This window comes from Cydia amplana, chromosome 9 (assembly GCF_948474715.1).
Source record: "Cydia amplana chromosome 9, ilCydAmpl1.1, whole genome shotgun sequence".
Lineage (NCBI taxonomy): Eukaryota > Metazoa > Arthropoda > Insecta > Lepidoptera > Tortricidae > Cydia > Cydia amplana.
In genome coordinates, this window is record NC_086077.1 from 1,204,279 (window position 1) to 1,223,019 (window position 18,741).

At 44.5% G+C, this 18,741-nt stretch overlaps 1 protein-coding gene across 1 annotated transcript in view; it reads left to right on the forward strand.

Moving 5' to 3' along the window:
- The window catches only part of LOC134650800 (uncharacterized), a 36,916-nt gene that overhangs the window by 7,054 nt on the left and 11,121 nt on the right, over positions 1-18,741 (forward strand). The window contains exons 13-22 of the mRNA XM_063505734.1: positions 124-281; positions 1,827-2,041; positions 3,755-3,956; positions 4,487-4,651; positions 8,161-8,264; positions 8,865-9,010; positions 12,298-12,471; positions 13,010-13,195; positions 17,583-17,794; positions 18,346-18,516. Of these exons, the coding sequence (XP_063361804.1) occupies positions 124-281; positions 1,827-2,041; positions 3,755-3,956; positions 4,487-4,651; positions 8,161-8,264; positions 8,865-9,010; positions 12,298-12,471; positions 13,010-13,195; positions 17,583-17,794; positions 18,346-18,516 (1,733 nt within the window). The remainder of the gene's footprint in view (positions 1-123; positions 282-1,826; positions 2,042-3,754; positions 3,957-4,486; positions 4,652-8,160; positions 8,265-8,864; positions 9,011-12,297; positions 12,472-13,009; positions 13,196-17,582; positions 17,795-18,345; positions 18,517-18,741) is intronic.

The window sequence follows — 18,741 nt, forward strand, 5'->3', positions numbered from 1 at the left end:
GTTAGCCGCGACCATGATCAGTGAAACCTGTGTTAAAACGTAAAATTTTATTGTTATTTATATTTTTTGTATTTTATTGACATGCCTAATTTGAATAAATAACTTCGTTCAAAAAATGTGCAGGTAATGAAAGCCGGTATATTATCCCGGGAGACGGAGTGTGTAGTGCGCTCGTCATGCGCGGGCGCACGCGCCGTGCTGCCGCGCGCCGCCGGCGCCGCCGCCGTGCTGCCGCGCGCCGCCGGCGCCGCCGCCGTGCTGCGCGCGCTCACTACTGAAAGGTACACTACACGCGACTAAATATAACGTGGGCTGATCTTGTTCAAACTTGTTCGAGAGATCGGCTCACTTTAAGGCTTCGTTACACAGGCGCGTTTTCCGGGCGCGGCGTGAGCGGGGCGCGCCGCTTTTACATACAAATCGCTCACGCCGCGCCCGGAAAACGCGCCTGTGTGACGAAGCCTTTATATTTCGTCAACCTTACATATTTATAAAATGTTAAAAATTTATGGCGTTATTCATAAACGGCTGCTAACTTAATAAGTTGATGATCAAATTGATGATCGTCGTTTGTCCCTATCTTTCCGTATGCCATAGAGAGGGACGAAGGACGATCATCAGCCGATTAACTTAGCAGACGTTTATGAATAAGGCTGTTAATATTTATACATATAATTAATCATATTTTAAATTGTTTTATTTTAATGTCGATGAGTCCGATCCCAGTCCTACTGGAAACCTTGATTTTTTTTCGTATACGCCATGTTTCTGTTTTTGACTTTGAGTATATAGCCTAAGGAGATGTGATACACGGGCGACCCCCTCCGGCAAAGTACATTGGTCAACTGTTCAAACACGTTATATAAAACTACTTGAAGTCGCTTCACCGCCATTTTACATCGTTCCGTGTCGCGAGACGTTTCTCTCAAAAAATGATGACTTGTGCAGTATTATCGTGTAAAAGGCGATCTGATACCTCAAATTCGCAACAAGATCGCGTTTCCTATCATATATAAGTATTTATACTAACTATTAAATGTATATTGAAGTACAATCTCCATTTAAAGAAAAAACCGTTGCGATACATAAACGACAGAAAAATGTAAACATGAATACAGTGGTACGGGGACGAATCGGTCTTAAGGGATGTGACAAAGTCAAAAAAGCGACTCAACATTTGAATGATTGAATGAATCATTCATTCATTCAATCACTGCAGTTTGTTTAATATAGCTGATCAAGCAAATAATGTCAGTAAAAAAAGACGCGAAATTCAAATTTTCTATGGGACGATATCTTTACCTATGTATCAGCCCGGAAAACCTGCGGGCGACAGTTCATTCCACAGTTTAGCTGTGCGTGCTGGCTAAGACACAAAGACACATAAATACAGACAGCCATACATACAAACAATCATTTTATTGGCTACCTAATATCTTCAATGTACAGAATTTTCACTTTTACAATTTTATAATAAATAGTAGTAGTATAAGACAATTCAGTTCATTCATCAAACTGATTTGACTCATTCTTCAGATGTGTCCCATCACTATCATGTTCGTATGTATGCTGCATAGTTATGTGAAAACTCTGTTTGTGTGCGTGTAATTTTTGATGTGTTGAACTTTTTTGTAGTGTGCGTTTGTCGCAACAGCAAAATCTGTGTCTGTTGAGTTACTTATCTTTTGGTGGTGTGCTGTAGGTGTTTACCTCGCCCCCCGCTAAAAGTGGCGAAAAAATTTGTTCGAAGAGTTTACGTTATCACATCTCCTTAGGCTATATACTCAAAGGTTTTTGATGTTTATTTTTTACTTATCTGTTTCCAGTGCCAGCCACCGCCAGCTCACCGTGCTAGGCCTCATCAGCCTCGCCTTCTCCCTGCTGAGCACCCCCCGCGGCAAGCCCCACGCCGGCTCCTGCTGGTCCCTCGGCAAACTCATACTAGCCAGGCTCAGCAAGGCGCAGCCGGAGACTGCCCCACATATACTGGCCACGTTAGCGGATAGGCTGAACACGGCCAGTCCACAGCGACAATATGCAGGTACCTATACAAAAGTACCAGGCGCACATAACTGGCAAAGAGATAAGCCTCGCCTTACTGTCCACCCCTGCGGCAAGCCCCACGCCGGCTCCTGCTGGTCCCTCGGCAAACTCATACTAGCCAGACTCAGCAAGGCGCAGCCGGAGACTGCCCCACATATACTGGCCACGTTAGCGGATAGACTGAACACGGCTAGTCCGCAAAGGCAGTACGCAGGTAACAGGAATACAGACAAAACAGTCTACCAACATAATTTTATTGATAATGCATTTATCCTTAAAACAGCACTCAAATAGCATTCTGGTCATATTTTAGTAATCTGAATTCATTTAAGTATGAAAACTTCTGTTATAATATAATTCACTTTAACGACTAAAGTACCAGGCGCACATAATTCGCAAAGAGGTCGTCTCGTCTTGTTACTATCCACTCGCGGCCACACGCTAGCTCCTGCTGGTCCCTCGGCAAACTCATACTAGCCAGACTCAGCAAGGCGCAGCCGGAGACTGCCCCACATATACTGGCCACGTTAGCAGATAGGCTAAATATGGCTACTCCACAGAGACAATATGCAGGTACCTAAACAAAAACATTTACACGGAGACATGGACCAATTGGTCAAAAATATTTATACACATTGCACATATAAAGACTTTTTACAAGCTTTTATTTACTTTCACCTGTCCCGTTGTCTGTAATCAAATATTGCAAGTTAAATTTGATCCACTTCCCGGTTTCCGATGAAGCTGAAAATTTGCATACACATGTAGGTAAGTCGGGTGACAATGCAATATTATGGTACCATCGAGCTGATCTGATGATCGAGACAGGAGTTGGCCATAGGAACTCTGTGATAAAACAGTGCATCCTAATTGTGTTTGGGGTTTTTAGAAATGTCTCGATGAGTATTAGTTGCCTGCGGAAAGAAAAGTACAGTCAGCGATACAAGCTTGTACCAAAAATGACATTTTTGTCAATAACTTTCTTAGTTGATAATCGTCAAAATTTGTAAGTATCTTATCAAAGTCGTCTTCTTGTTCTCACTTCATTATAAATGCTAAAATATCACAAACTTTAAGCATTAAAGTACCAGGCGCACATAACTTGCAAAGAGATAAGCCTCGCCTTTCTGTCCAGCCCCCGCGGCAAGACTAGGTACATAGTAGTCGAATACCCTATTTAAATAATTAATTACAAGCGATTGTATAAAATATTAAAAATCTTACCAGTGCATGAGAAGGTTAGTCATTTAATTTGTATGGATGATTACGGTCAAGACAAATTCAAAACGCGTAGAATACCGTTACGTAATCTCAGAGCAAGCACGCAACAAACATACGTAGAACATAAAGCGAATAACTATTATGGCCAAAGAATGCGCAAACATATGATTCCTAAAATACTTAACCAATTAAGTCCAACAGTAGATAAGTGTAGCAGTAAGCAAATATTTAAGAAAAGGCTGCAAGCAAAACTTTTAGATTTGTATGATAATAGTAGTGAATAGTAATGGTATATTGTTTGTATGGCATAACTCTAGTTAAGTAATGTATTAGGTATAAGTATGTAAGTTAAGTGGGTAGAACACAAAAGGATAGAGAGCGCTTTATCCGCCAACAAACTGTCCTCAGTTTGGCGGAACATAAATATGTAAATACCCTGTAAGTTTTTTTTGCGATAAATAAAAAAAAAAAAAAAAAAAACTGTTTCCAGATTGCCTGTTCGTCCTCTGCAAGTTGACCCCCATCTCCGTCGAGCGCTGCTCCCAGCTGAGCGCCATACTGGAGAACTGCCGACCCTCGGCCGACCTCAGGAGCTGCGCGCTCGTACTGGAGGCCGTGCACCCGCTGATCAACTTCAGTGCCAGGACTAGAGACTGCCTGTTCATGGTGTGCAGGAAGGGGATCAACTCCAGGTATTTACTTGCCTTAGCAAAGTCCTGTATTTCCAACTATCTCTGCCGGGTACAGATGGGAACTACTCGTTCCCGCCCTGTCACGCGGGATGGCACAAATGGGAATACACCATTATAGAAGAACTGAAATCTTCGTACAACACCACGAGCCTCGCGTGCCTCATCATTTTTGTAGGTGGTGATGATGTTTGTTGTTGCATTAAATTTTCTACGTATGAAAGTGTTGCCTTACTGCTATTAATGACTATCGTAGGAATAAATGTAGAAATAAAACGTATAGAGTCTGGCTAATGAAAGTTGAGCCTGAGATAACGCGGGAATTTCAATAAAAACCGCACCTGACAATAAAATTACTATGAAATTAAATGACAGCTTGAAACTGACAGCTTATTTTATAGGAAAAAAAGTTGCCATATAAAAAGTTTTAAATAAATCTCAGGCTCAACTTTCATTAGCCAGACTCTAAGACTCGTGATTCTACACAGTTGTCATATGTAAACAGTTTTCAAACAAGTGTTTTCGTTTCACAGGGACTCCGCCCACCGCCGCCTCGCGCTGTCCGGCTTCCTGACCGTCCTGCGCCACGTGAAGGTGTCCGGCACATTCAGCAGCAGCCAGAGCACGTACAGCGAGGACAGCCACGCCTCGTATCTGACACAGCTCACTATTGTGCACTCCACACAGGCCGGAGCACCGTAAGTACATCTGTCCGGTCCCCTGACCGTCCTGCGCCACGTGAAGGTGTCCGGCACATTCAGCAGCAGCCAGAGCACGTACAGCGAGGACAGCCACGCCTCGTATCTGACACAGCTCACTATTGTGCACTCCACACAGGCCGGAGCACCGTAAGTACATCTGTCCGGTCCCCTGACCGTCCTGCGCCACGTGAAGGTGTCCGGCACATTCAGCAGCAGCCAGAGCACGTACAGCGAGGACAGCCACGCCTCGTATCTGACACAGCTCACTATTGTGCACTCCACACAGGCCGGAGCACCGTAAGTACATCTGTCCGGTCCCCTGACCGTCCTGCGCCACGTGAAGGTGTCCGGCACATTCAGCAGCAGCCAGAGCACGTACAGCGAGGACAGCCACGCCTCGTATCTGACACAGCTCACTATTGTGCACTCCACACAGGCCGGAGCACCGTAAGTACATCTGTCCGGTCCCCTGACCGTCCTGCGCCACGTGAAGGTGTCCGGCACATTCAGCAGCAGCCAGAGCACGTACAGCGAGGACAGCCACGCCTCGTATCTGACACAGCTCACTATTGTGCACTCCACACAGGCCGGAGCACCGTAAGTACATCTGTCCGGTCCCCTGACCGTCCTGCGCCACGTGAAGGTGTCCGGCACATTCAGCAGCAGCCAGAGCACGTACAGCGAGGACAGCCACGCCTCGTATCTGACACAGCTCACTATTGTGCACTCCACACAGGCCGGAGCACCGTAAGTACATCTGTCCGGTCCCCTGACCGTCCTGCGCCACGTGAAGGTGTCCGGCACATTCAGCAGCAGCCAGAGCACGTACAGCGAGGACAGCCACGCCTCGTATCTGACACAGCTCACTATTGTGCACTCCACACAGGCCGGAGCACCGTAAGTACATCTGTCCGGTCCCCTGACCGTCCTGCGCCACGTGAAGGTGTCCGGCACATTCAGCAGCAGCCAGAGCACGTACAGCGAGGACAGCCACGCCTCGTATCTGACACAGCTCACTATTGTGCACTCCACACAGGCCGGAGCACCGTAAGTACATCTGTCCGGTCCCCTGACCGTCCTGCGCCACGTGAAGGTGTCCGGCACATTCAGCAGCAGCCAGAGCACGTACAGCGAGGACAGCCACGCCTCGTATCTGACACAGCTCACTATTGTGCACTCCACACAGGCCGGAGCACCGTAAGTACATCTGTCCGGTCCCCTGACCGTCCTGCGCCACGTGAAGGTGTCCGGCACATTCAGCAGCAGCCAGAGCACGTACAGCGAGGACAGCCACGCCTCGTATCTGACACAGCTCACTATTGTGCACTCCACACAGGCCGGAGCACCGTAAGTACATCTGTCCGGTCCCCTGACCGTCCTGCGCCACGTGAAGGTGTCCGGCACATTCAGCAGCAGCCAGAGCACGTACAGCGAGGACAGCCACGCCTCGTATCTGACACAGCTCACTATTGTGCACTCCACACAGGCCGGAGCACCGTAAGTACATCTGTCCGGTCCCCTGACCGTCCTGCGCCACGTGAAGGTGTCCGGCACATTCAGCAGCAGCCAGAGCACGTACAGCGAGGACAGCCACGCCTCGTATCTGACACAGCTCACTATTGTGCACTCCACACAGGCCGGAGCACCGTAAGTACATCTGTCCGGTCCCCTGACCGTCCTGCGCCACGTGAAGGTGTCCGGCACATTCAGCAGCAGCCAGAGCACGTACAGCGAGGACAGCCACGCCTCGTATCTGACACAGCTCACTATTGTGCACTCCACACAGGCCGGAGCACCGTAAGTACATCTGTCCGGTCCCCTGACCGTCCTGCGCCACGTGAAGGTGTCCGGCACATTCAGCAGCAGCCAGAGCACGTACAGCGAGGACAGCCACGCCTCGTATCTGACACAGCTCACTATTGTGCACTCCACACAGGCCGGAGCACCGTAAGTACATCTGTCCGGTCCCCTGACCGTCCTGCGCCACGTGAAGGTGTCCGGCACATTCAGCAGCAGCCAGAGCACGTACAGCGAGGACAGCCACGCCTCGTATCTGACACAGCTCACTATTGTGCACTCCACACAGGCCGGAGCACCGTAAGTACATCTGTCCGGTCCCCTGACCGTCCTGCGCCACGTGAAGGTGTCCGGCACATTCAGCAGCAGCCAGAGCACGTACAGCGAGGACAGCCACGCCTCGTATCTGACACAGCTCACTATTGTGCACTCCACACAGGCCGGAGCACCGTAAGTACATCTGTCCGGTCCCCTGACCGTCCTGCGCCACGTGAAGGTGTCCGGCACATTCAGCAGCAGCCAGAGCACGTACAGCGAGGACAGCCACGCCTCGTATCTGACACAGCTCACTATTGTGCACTCCACACAGGCCGGAGCACCGTAAGTACATCTGTCCGGTCCCCTGACCGTCCTGCGCCACGTGAAGGTGTCCGGCACATTCAGCAGCAGCCAGAGCACGTACAGCGAGGACAGCCACGCCTCGTATCTGACACAGCTCACTATTGTGCACTCCACACAGGCCGGAGCACCGTAAGTACATCTGTCCGGTCCCCTGACCGTCCTGCGCCACGTGAAGGTGTCCGGCACATTCAGCAGCAGCCAGAGCACGTACAGCGAGGACAGCCACGCCTCGTATCTGACACAGCTCACTATTGTGCACTCCACACAGGCCGGAGCACCGTAAGTACATCTGTCCGGTCCCCTGACCGTCCTGCGCCACGTGAAGGTGTCCGGCACATTCAGCAGCAGCCAGAGCACGTACAGCGAGGACAGCCACGCCTCGTATCTGACACAGCTCACTATTGTGCACTCCACACAGGCCGGAGCACCGTAAGTACATCTGTCCGGTCCCCTGACCGTCCTGCGCCACGTGAAGGTGTCCGGCACATTCAGCAGCAGCCAGAGCACGTACAGCGAGGACAGCCACGCCTCGTATCTGACACAGCTCACTATTGTGCACTCCACACAGGCCGGAGCACCGTAAGTACATCTGTCCGGTCCCCTGACCGTCCTGCGCCACGTGAAGGTGTCCGGCACATTCAGCAGCAGCCAGAGCACGTACAGCGAGGACAGCCACGCCTCGTATCTGACACAGCTCACTATTGTGCACTCCACACAGGCCGACGCACCGTAAGACCCGTTCAATTAACACAGTCATTGCCACCCAGCCAAACAAGGCATCCGCGCCAGGTCACAAACATTCCGTCATAAAGCTGTAGTACCACGATCCCGACTCGTCCGGCCTGGGAAAGAAATCATAAAATACCCGATAGTCGGATTTTCGGCACTGAATGTGACCTCTTGCTTTTATAAAGGGTTCCAACTGTCAGGAACCAAAAAAAAGTCTCCATATTTCTTTATCTGGCATATTTAACAACATGTTATTTATATAGTCCGACTCGCACTTGGCGGGGTTTTTTTCTTTATAATCATATACTAAAGAAAGAGGCTTTTGTTTCGGTTAAATAATAACATACCTATTGTTACAGTGCGGCGTCTAGCGTGCGCAACGAGGCAGTATGTCTGGAGGTGGTGTCGATACTGCGACGGTGCCTCGTACAGGACGCGGCTGTCAAACAACTGCTCTACACTAGTACGTATAAATTGTATCGCTGTTTCAAAAAAATCTATACAGCCATGGATAAACGAACATTTTTAGCCTTAAAAGTTGGAAATTCTAATTAAATTTTTCGAATGTTTTGTTCCAATGGCTTAAGACGAAAGTGGACATCCGCGCAAAATCGCCTTTTCATACAAACGTAAAAGGTACACTTTACGTACCTAGTCCTCATTTCCCTATCTGGACATTATTGAAAATATTTTGACACAAATTGTTGTATATCAACCACAGCTATGTTTGAATTTTTTCAATTTTTCAATTATAAGAGAGGTTAGGTTAGTGAATTTGTATGAAATGTGTTTTTCGCTTTTAATTTTTACCATAATCAAAAAATCGAAAAAAGTTGAACGTAGGCACATAGCTAATGGTTAGGTAATTTACCTACATCGAATTATGTAATAATATTTTCCATAATGGCAATATCCAGAGAGGAAAATGGGGACTACGTTTGTATGGAGAAACGGGCGTCCTCTTTCCTCTTAAGATTATGACTACCTAATTATCTATAGCATTAGTAACCCTTTTTATTTTCTTGTATACCGAAGGGTATTCTATTGTATATTGTTATAACAGGACTGTACGAGTGTGTGAAAGACAAGCCGGGGCTCCACGAGTGCGTGCTCGAGTTCCTGAACGAGCACCTCGCCATATACCTGGAGGAGGACCAAGTGCTTTGGGACAAATGTGTGCTCATTAACGGACCCACCGCCGTGTTAGTGGTTAGTACACACTTTTACACAAGTGTTATTTGACAAATTTCCATTTCGTAAAATTACATTTATTACACCTTTTAGATTTTTACTATAAAATACAGAAATTAGAGTTGGACGAAGTCTTCGAGTAACACGGAAGGGAGTCTGCATTCGCACTATTTCCCCTCTGCCTAGGTACAAGATCAAATTGCCAAATTGTGCATGCACACAACTAGCGCGGTGCGTATTGTACACAATAAAGAGATAGAGAACATGCACACTGTTTGTCTTTGACGTGTGTCATTTTCTACGTATTTGGGTCGGATTAGGCATTTTCAATTTTGGAATCTTTCGCTTGCTCGGATATCAATATTAGCACGAGCGGTTAAACAACAACTTTGCCCCCTTGTAAAACAAAGTTATGTATTTACATATGGGGCAACTTTTCCGCGCTAGTGCGTAAAATAGCACTTTTCGTGCGTACGTCGAAACTTTAAAGTGCCATAGGTATGTACTGTAAAATATTGTACGATACACGTGCGAATAGGTAATTCGCAACTCGTGTCGATTTAAAACACTCCATTCGGTCGTGTTTTAATTTATCGCCACTCGTTTAGAAATTTCCTCTTTTTCGCACTTGTATCGTAAATAACTATTTCTTATCGGTCATTCAGTGCAATAGTGTGCGGCTAGTGGCTATCAGGATAGTACTCAATGACCGGTCGGTGATTGTTATGTCGGTATATATGCCGACTGACTGCGCGGATAACGTAAGTGAATTTACGGAATGTTTGGGTGAAATTCAGTCGATTGTGGAAAGTAACGATGTGGAATCCGTCTTCGTGCTTGGGGACTTCAACGCGCACCCGGGTGAGTTGTTCTCACGTGAACTTTTAAGCTTTTGCTCCGAACAGTACCTGTCATGTGTAGATATGGATATGTTACCGAGTGATACCTACACTACGTCAGTGATGCCCACGGTTCTAGACGATGGCTGGACCACTGTGTGGTGACGAATGCCGCGCGAACAACGGTTGTTAGTGCGGCAGTGCTATACAATGTTTATTGGTCCGACCACTGCCCTTTGTTATTGGAATGTGATTTTAAGCTGATTAAGGCAAAAGTTCAAATTAATCATCAATCATATTCCTTTGATAAGGTGCAATGGGGTGAACGGGACGAGGTACAAGTGGAAAAATATACGAATTGTTGTACGAATAAACTTAAGGATATTAACTTTCCTACCGAATTCTCGGTCTGCGCAGATAGGATGTGTTCAAATACCGATCATAAAAATAAGTTAAGAGATTTGTATAATAATATAATATCTATACTAAAATTAGCCGCAAAACAGTCCTATAATTGTGTTAAGCGTGGAAAAAATAGGTACATAACGGGCTGGAATTTACACGTCGGTGAAGCTCACCGGGAGGCTCGGTTTTGGTTTCAGTGGTGGGTAACTTATGGTAAACCGGCTGCTGGCTATGTCTACAATAAGATGCGTGAAACTAAAAAAGTTTTTAAAAACAAGTTAAAATACTGTCAGAAACATGAGCATGATATAAAGATGGACATTATTGCTAAAAATTATTCTAATCGGAACTTTGGAAAATTCTGGAAAAACACCGCTAAATTAAATTCTAGGGCTAGCCTTCCTGTAAGTGTCGCCAACTATTCAGAACCCTCTGCCATCGCTAATGCTTTCCAGCAACACTTCACAGCCGGATTCACTCACCAAGCGCTTGGGGTGCTTGATGCTGAGGCTGAAGTCGGCACCCAGCTCGTTAGATTTTCGGCCAAGCAAGTAGCTGGTAAAATTAGTAAGATGCATAGGGGAAAATCGCCAGGACATGACGGCCTCAGTATTGAGCATCTCAAGCATGCGGGTGTGCACTTACCAGTAGTCTTGTCAATGTTTTATAACCTATGTATTAGTCATAGTTACCTACCCGAAGAACTTGTGAAAACAACTGTTGTGCCTGTCATAAAAAATAAAACAGGGGACGCTTCTGACATATCCAATTACAGGCCGATATCGCTCGCCACGGTTGTGGCCAAGGTGCTGGACGGTTTGCTTGATGACATTTTAAGACAAAACATTAAACTAAATGATGCTCAATTTGGATTTAGGCCGGGTTTATCGACTGAAAGTGCAATCCTATGTCTTAAGCAGACCGTCCACTACTATACGTCGCGCGAGACGCCGGTATTTGCCTGTTTTTTGGATTTGTCAAAAGCGTTTGACATGGTGTCTTACGACCTATTATGGAGGAAATTACTCAAGGACACGACGGTCCCCCGTGACGTCATCTCACTGCTTCAGCATTGGTATGGTAACCAAAAAAACAGTGTTAAGTGGGCGGGCTCATTGTCCGAGGAGTACGTGATGCACTGCGGGGTCAGACAGGGTGGATTGAGCTCTCCTACATTGTTCAATTTATATATGAATGGCCTCATCGAGGAGCTCAGCAGCGCTTGTGTTGGATGTCACATAGAACACGTATGTGTCAACAACCTAAGCTATGCTGATGACATGGTGCTGCTGAGCCCCTCGATGGGAGGTCTAATAAAAATGTTAGGCATTTGCGAAGTGTATGCTGAGGCCCATGGGCTTAGGTACAATGCGTCTAAAAGCGAGCTCTTGCAATTTAAATCAGGCAATAAAAGTTACCGAATGCAGGAGGTTAAGCTTTGCGGAACTCCGTTAAAGAGAGTGGACAAATTTAAGTACCTGGGCCACTGGGTCACTGACACACTGTCTGACAACGAGGACATCGAGCGGGAGCGCCGAGCGCTGTGTGTCCGCTGTAACATGTTATCCCGCAGGTTCGCACGTGGCAGTAAAGAAGTAAAGTTAATTTTGTTCAAAGCTTTTTGTCAAACTTTCTACACGTGCGGTCTGTGGGCTAATTTTACGCAGCGGGCGTATGGCGCTCTGCGTGTCCAGTACAATGATGCATTTAGGATGCTGTTTAGGTTGCCGCGGTATTGTAGTGCCTCAGCAATGTTTGCTGTGGCTCGAACAGACTGTTTTTTCGCCATAATGCGAAAGCGATGCGCGTCACTCCTCAATCGCAGCCGAAGCAGCACGAACTGCATCCTAAGTACGCTGGCGCAGCGTTGGGACTCGCCCCTGGTCAAGCGGTGTGTGCAGCTACACTCACCTGTTGCTGTTCCGCCGCGAAAGCTATAAATGTTTTGTTTTGTTTGTTTGTTTTGTCGTAATTATAATACTAACTATAGATATAAGTTATTGTAATACCTAACCCTATGTTCGAAATAAAAATATTTCATTTCATTTCATTTATCACCAGGAGCCCATATCTCACCTTCTGTACGTGACAGCACAGTTCCTTCAAGAGGAAGATGAGGAGTTAGAAGACATTTTAGCCAGCCAGGCCGACAACGGCAGCGCCGTGCTGCGGAGCAAGCTGGCACTAGACCTGGCCAAGATATGTGACAGCGAGCGGTTCGGACATATTGAAGTGGTAACACTATTTTTTATTAGAGTCTGTGCGGAAAGAGAAGAGTCGTGAAATGTATGGGGTCCAATAGATTCTACGACTCATCTCTTACCGCACAGACTCGATCTTCTGCAAAGAGAATTTGAAATGAGGCGGATTGTCAAAGTAAACTATGCCACAGTACATTTACTGCCATCTTTCGACAGAAGATTAAAACTGTTAGAAGGCCATTTGACTTTGATCCTTATTCTTTCACTGATATGTGTTCATTTATTATATCAAAAAAGTGGAAATATTACTGCCTTGAACTCACGGCCTCTGGATCTCTGGATGGTACGCAGACGTTTCTGCTTGTTAAAAAAAACCCGCAACCCGTTGTGCACTCCGGGAGTGCTGGCAGAAGTGAAAACTCAATGATATTGTAACTGTTTTTCGATCAGGTCCGTCTTACGAATCTGTCGGTCACGTGACCTGTCGCGAGTTTAACATTTTTTCGCCATCTCAAAAAGTGGACAGCGCCGCTAAAGAAGTCTTCACTTCAAAAACTATTTTTGTTTTCCAGGATGACGTAGGCCTTTCCGACCTGACCCCTGAATCCAAGGCGAAGAGCTTCAAAGTCCAGCAGATGCTGTCGTCGTACGAGGCGCTGGTCGGTTACCAGGTCATGAAGTGGGACCGGGAGAGTCCTAGAACCGCCACTGTGCTCAGTCTGTTCAAGGGGTACACTCAGCTGTTGGAAAACACTAAGGTATGCTAATATCTACGACTACATAGTCATAATTGTTTTCCATCGTATTTTCACGGAAACGTACGAATCAGGAATGTTGCGGATGCCGATTTTTTGACATCCGCGGATGCGGATTTTTAAAGCCTCACATCCGCGGATGCGGATGTCAAGATAGTACCATAAAAAACGTCAAATATTACATTTTAGTAACTTATTTCAAAAAACCCGCCAAGTGCGAGTCGGACTCGCGTTCCAAGGGTTCCGTACATTAAGTCCCATTCACGCTTGACTGCTCATTTCTAATAGGTTTTTTTGGTTAACGACTAAATTACCTAGCAGTCTAGCACTTACGCCGATGCTAAGACGTTCCTGTACCGACCTGTTCCACATCCGCATCCGCATTAAATCCGCATCGATTTTATGCGGATGCAGATGCGGATGTTGAAAATAATGCGGAAGTCCGCGGTTGCGGATGCGGATGCGGATATTCGCAACATCCCTGGTACGAATGTGTCTTGCTATTTCAGTCAGTCTCGGTACTATAAGTAGGTACTGAGGTTGACTGAAGCAGGGATGTTGCGAACATCCGCATCCGCATCCGCAACCGCGGAACTTCCGCATTATTTTCAACATCCGCATCCGCATCCGCATCCGCATAAAATCAATGCGGAGCTTATGCGGATGCGGATGTCGAACAAGTCGGTACAGGAACGTCTTAGCGGCGGCGTAAGTGCTATTAGGTAATTTCGTCATTACCTATAGGGGCATTTCATATGAAGCGGACAGGAAAAAAAAAGTGAGGTTCCCGAATTTGTTTATATTTGGTTTAGTTCTTCTTCTAGTAGGTATAAAACCGGACGCCAAATATTTTTTATATATGACGTTTATTTTAAAAATTATGAGCTTTTCAAAAATTACCGTAATTGAAATTCCGATTTTTTTAAACTCGAATATCGAATAATTAAAATATATAACTTATTATTAAACCAAGCGTTTTGTATAGAATTTTTAATGATCTTTTCAGCGAAGAAATCAATTTTGAAAAATAAATAAAAAATAATGGTTAAAACCGGAAGTAAACTTTTCGCAACCATTTTTCGAAAACTTTGACCAGTTTTTTTTTATTTATTTTTATCTCAAAATATAGCCCTAAGTATGTACAAAATACACTAGAAGTTGCAGAATGGGATCTCCATTGGTTAAGACAATAGGTCAATAAATGTACATACATGTCGCCCTGAGTGCGACGTACCGTACTGGTCAGGGATGTTACAGAGCTCCGTTTCCGTTAAGCCCTTGCTACACGGTCGCCGACAAGCCTTCTAACCGTCTGTCCTTGGTCTGACCTTGGTCAGTTTTGGTCAAATTTTATTGGAAACAACTGTCTACACGGTCCGTCCAGACCAAGGCCACGCGGTCTGAGGGCCTTGTCGGCGACCGTGTAGCAAGGGCTTTAAGTCGGAACTTCCGTTTGGTATTACACATCCGTTTCTGTTCCGGTTCCGTTACTTTTGAAACGGAAGTTATATCGGATGTCAATGCTTAGCGCGGCAGCGGGACATGAGCGGTGTACATCAAAAACAAACAGGTTTATACCAGTCATTCGCTCATAGCCCCGCTTGCCACGTGCTGCAGTAATTAGATGTTCTGGTTTATCCGTGTTTTCGAATTTAAAGTACCTATTCGTATGTGTTCAATGATTTATAACTCAAGATAGGTTATAGGCGTTCCCAAATTGAAGCGCTTAACTTGTGACAAATTGGACAAGTTGCCTTTAGTCGCGGCTGGACAAGCGAGAAATGTGCACGTGCTAACGAGCTCCCGCACACCGAAAGAGAAAGAGACGACCTTATGTTTAACAACAAGTGTGAGAAGGATGGATGGAATTAGAAAATTAATCAAAAATAACAGATTTCTTCGTAGGCACAGAAATAAATATGGAAGTATTTTTTATGCTCCTCAAGTATGAGTATAACCTATCTATGGTTATATATCATTGTATGTGTTGTGTTGTGTAATGTATACCTACTGATAGTACTGACTCAGGCTCCGGTTCTGGTTCCGGTTCCGTTTTCGGTTCCGATTCCGTTTCTGGTTCCGATAAACTAAATTTAAAACATCTGGTTCCGCTTTCGGTTCCGATAAAACCACATCCGTTACATCCCTGGTACTGGTATACATACATATAGCAGCTGTTTTACTTATAAGAACATGTATTTAGTAAGACTGCTGGTAAATCATAACATAATGAAATAAGAAAGTCAACAATTCTAACCAGTTTATTTCATAATTTTTATTATTTTACAATAAGAATTATAAGCTAAACAGCTGCTATATGTATGTATACCAATTACCAGTACGGTACGTCGCACTCAGGGCGACATGTATGTACATTTATTGACCTATTGTCTTAACCAATGGAGATCCCATTCTGCAACTTCTAGTGTATTTTGTACATACTTAGGGCTATATTTTAAGATAAAAATAAATAAAAAAAAACTGGTCAAAGTTTTCGAAAAATGGTTTCGAAAAGTTTACTTCCGGTTTTAACCATTATTTTTTATTTATTTTTCAAAATTGATTTCTTCGCTGAAAAGATCATTAAAAATTCTATACAAAACGCTTGGTTTAATAACAAGTTATATATTTTAATTATTCGATATTCGACTTTAAAAAAATCGGAATTTCAATTACGGTAATTTTTGAAAGGCTCATAATTTTTAAAATAAACGTCATATATAAAAAATATTTGGCGTCCGGTTTTATACCTACTAGAAGAAGAACTAAACCAAATATAAACAAATTCGGGAACCTCACTTTTTTTTTCCTGTCCGCTTCATATGAAATGCCCCTATAACGAAATCGTCTAGCTAGATCCAGAAAAGTCGGCGAAGTTGCTGTTTATATCTATCTATCTATCTAATATCTTTAAACGAGCAATTCTTGTTTATTTATATATATATTTCGGGGATCTCGGAAACGGCTCTAATGATTTCGATGAAATTTGCTATATGGGGGTTTTCGGGGGCGAAAAATCGATCTAGCTAGGTCTTATCTCTGGGAAAACGCGCATTTTCGAGTTTTTATATGTTTTCCGAGCGAAGCTCGGTCACCCAGATATTTAAATATAACGCACCTGAGCGTTTTCCAAAAAAAGTGTACATTTCATTCATGTCTTCAAAATATTGACTTCTTGGGCTCATTTTACTCAGAATCATTTGTACATTCACGCCTCATACATAAAAAAATGTGTCCAAAAATTTCCTTTCCTGATCGTCACATTCTTGTATGAATTTTTTTTTATTTGTATGAACACACTGGAAAAAATTTTTTTCATACAACATTTTGGGACACTTTTTTCATGTATGAGGCGTGAATGTACAAATGATTCGGAGTAAAATGAGCCCAAGAAGTCAATATTTTGAAGACATGAATGACATGTACACTTTTTTTGGAAAACGCTCACCTATATTCTTGCTCAAATACTAAACGTTTCGGTTTTTTTTAATTAAAAAATACTAAAAATGTAATATTTGACGTTTTCTAAGTACCTAATCTTGACATCCGCATCCGCATCCGCATCCGCGGATGTGAGCCTTTAAATATCCGCATCCGCATCCGCATCCGCGGATGTCAAAAAATCTGCATCCGCAACATCCCTGGACTGAAGCAGCATGGCAAATACGAACGTTTCAGTGAAAATACGATGGAAAACAATTATGCACTAGGTACATCTGTACTAAAATAGGATACGCGTATGAACTATAGGACACGGGACCCCTCATTAAGAGCACGAAGTGTAAATGACAAGTTTGAGGTTTTGAATTGGTCTATAGTAATTTAAATTGTATTTTTTTTTCCTTATTTTCTCGTAATGCATGTTAATTATAAGATGTAATTATTTTTGAAAAGATGTGTCCCGCCGAGTTTGTTGCCGGTCCCATAATGGGATACCCTCCTCCAATTGAGGGGGGATTTAAATCTTCTCGGGGCAGAGGTGTAGGGTTGGAGCCGGTCTACCTAGCTTTATTTGACGTTCATAAGCGCATTGTAATTATGCCTACTTGAATAAACTATCTTTTATCTTTTTTATCTTTTACTTAACTTAAAATAAATTATTTCGCACCGTGCACGAAATAAAGCACCAGAACGCCTACCGCGAACCACGTTCGACGTGTTGCCTCTCTGTCGCACTTATAAGTTCGTACATAAGTGTGACAGAGAGGCAACACGTCGATCGTGGTTCGCGGTAGACGCTCAGATAATTCTTAGAAACACATTGACGTTAGATGTCGACTACGAAATAACTCGAGTTTAGTAAGAACACTGATGTATGGAGTTACCACTCTTTCTTTACTTATATTTCTCTATGGCCAGACTGAATGATATTTTTTTTTTGTTTCATTAGGCAACACCTAAATTAGGCAAGAAGGGCAGTAAATCAACTCTAAACGAGACGCGAGAAACCGTCAAGTCACAGAAGAGTCAAAAGACACAGGATAAAGAAAACAGACCGGTCAAGGTGTCGAGCTTGACCAAAGACAGAGGCGCACCTTTCAAGACTTTACCCTGCGTCTGGGACCTGAAAGTGTGTCTACGAGTGATGGAACTACTGTATAGGTAACTTTTCTATTTATTTTAATGCGAAATTTTATACAATCATAGGTTTTAGGATCTAAGTCTTACAATTTTATTGTCTTCGGTCACAGAATAAATAATAGTACTAAGTACAGAAGACTCACTCTCTAACAAAACGCGTCTGTTACGATCAGCACAGATATGGCCGCTAGGTGGCGACAGCGCCACGCGCGGCTTATGGCTTTCCCCAAAATTGGGGCTGAACGGACGAACTGTACTTTTAGCTACCTGTAGCAAAGCGACGAAATCGCGGAGTGAGCCACGCCTGCTTCGGTTACTGCGATAGTTACTCATAAAACTATTAGTTTTATATCTTACAATTTTGTCGATTTTTGTAATGATATGTTAAAACACTTTTAATTTAATTTAATTGGAAGAAGTCGCGAAAACTTACACTAGAAGAACTTTCCACCGGTATTTCTACAAACAAAAACACAACGATGCGTTCGAAACGTCGGGAAGTAATTGTAATATTCATATTTATAAAATATCGTGCTAAAATCGTTGTTTAAATTTTCTATTATGTTTTTTAGCGAAGAAGTTCCATGGTGCACTCTTGAGCAACGAAACCGAATCCGTAGCTCACGAGAGTTCCACCATTGGTCGCTGCGCTGTGTGCGCTCTGTGGTCGAACTGAGCGACAAGCAGGGTGTCAAACTCATCACTAACATAGCCACTATTATGTACAAGCGGTGTGTCTGCAGGTATGTAATGATAACTGTTATTACCACTCTCTTACTATCGGACTATTGTAGAGTTCCACCATTGGTTGCTGTGCTGTGTCCGCTCTGTGGTGGAACTAAGCGACAAGCAGGGTGTCAAACTCATCACTAACATAGCCACCATTATGTACAAGCGGTGTGTCTGCAGGTATGTAATGATAACTGTTATTACCGCTCTCTTACTATCGGACTATTGTAGAGTTCCAC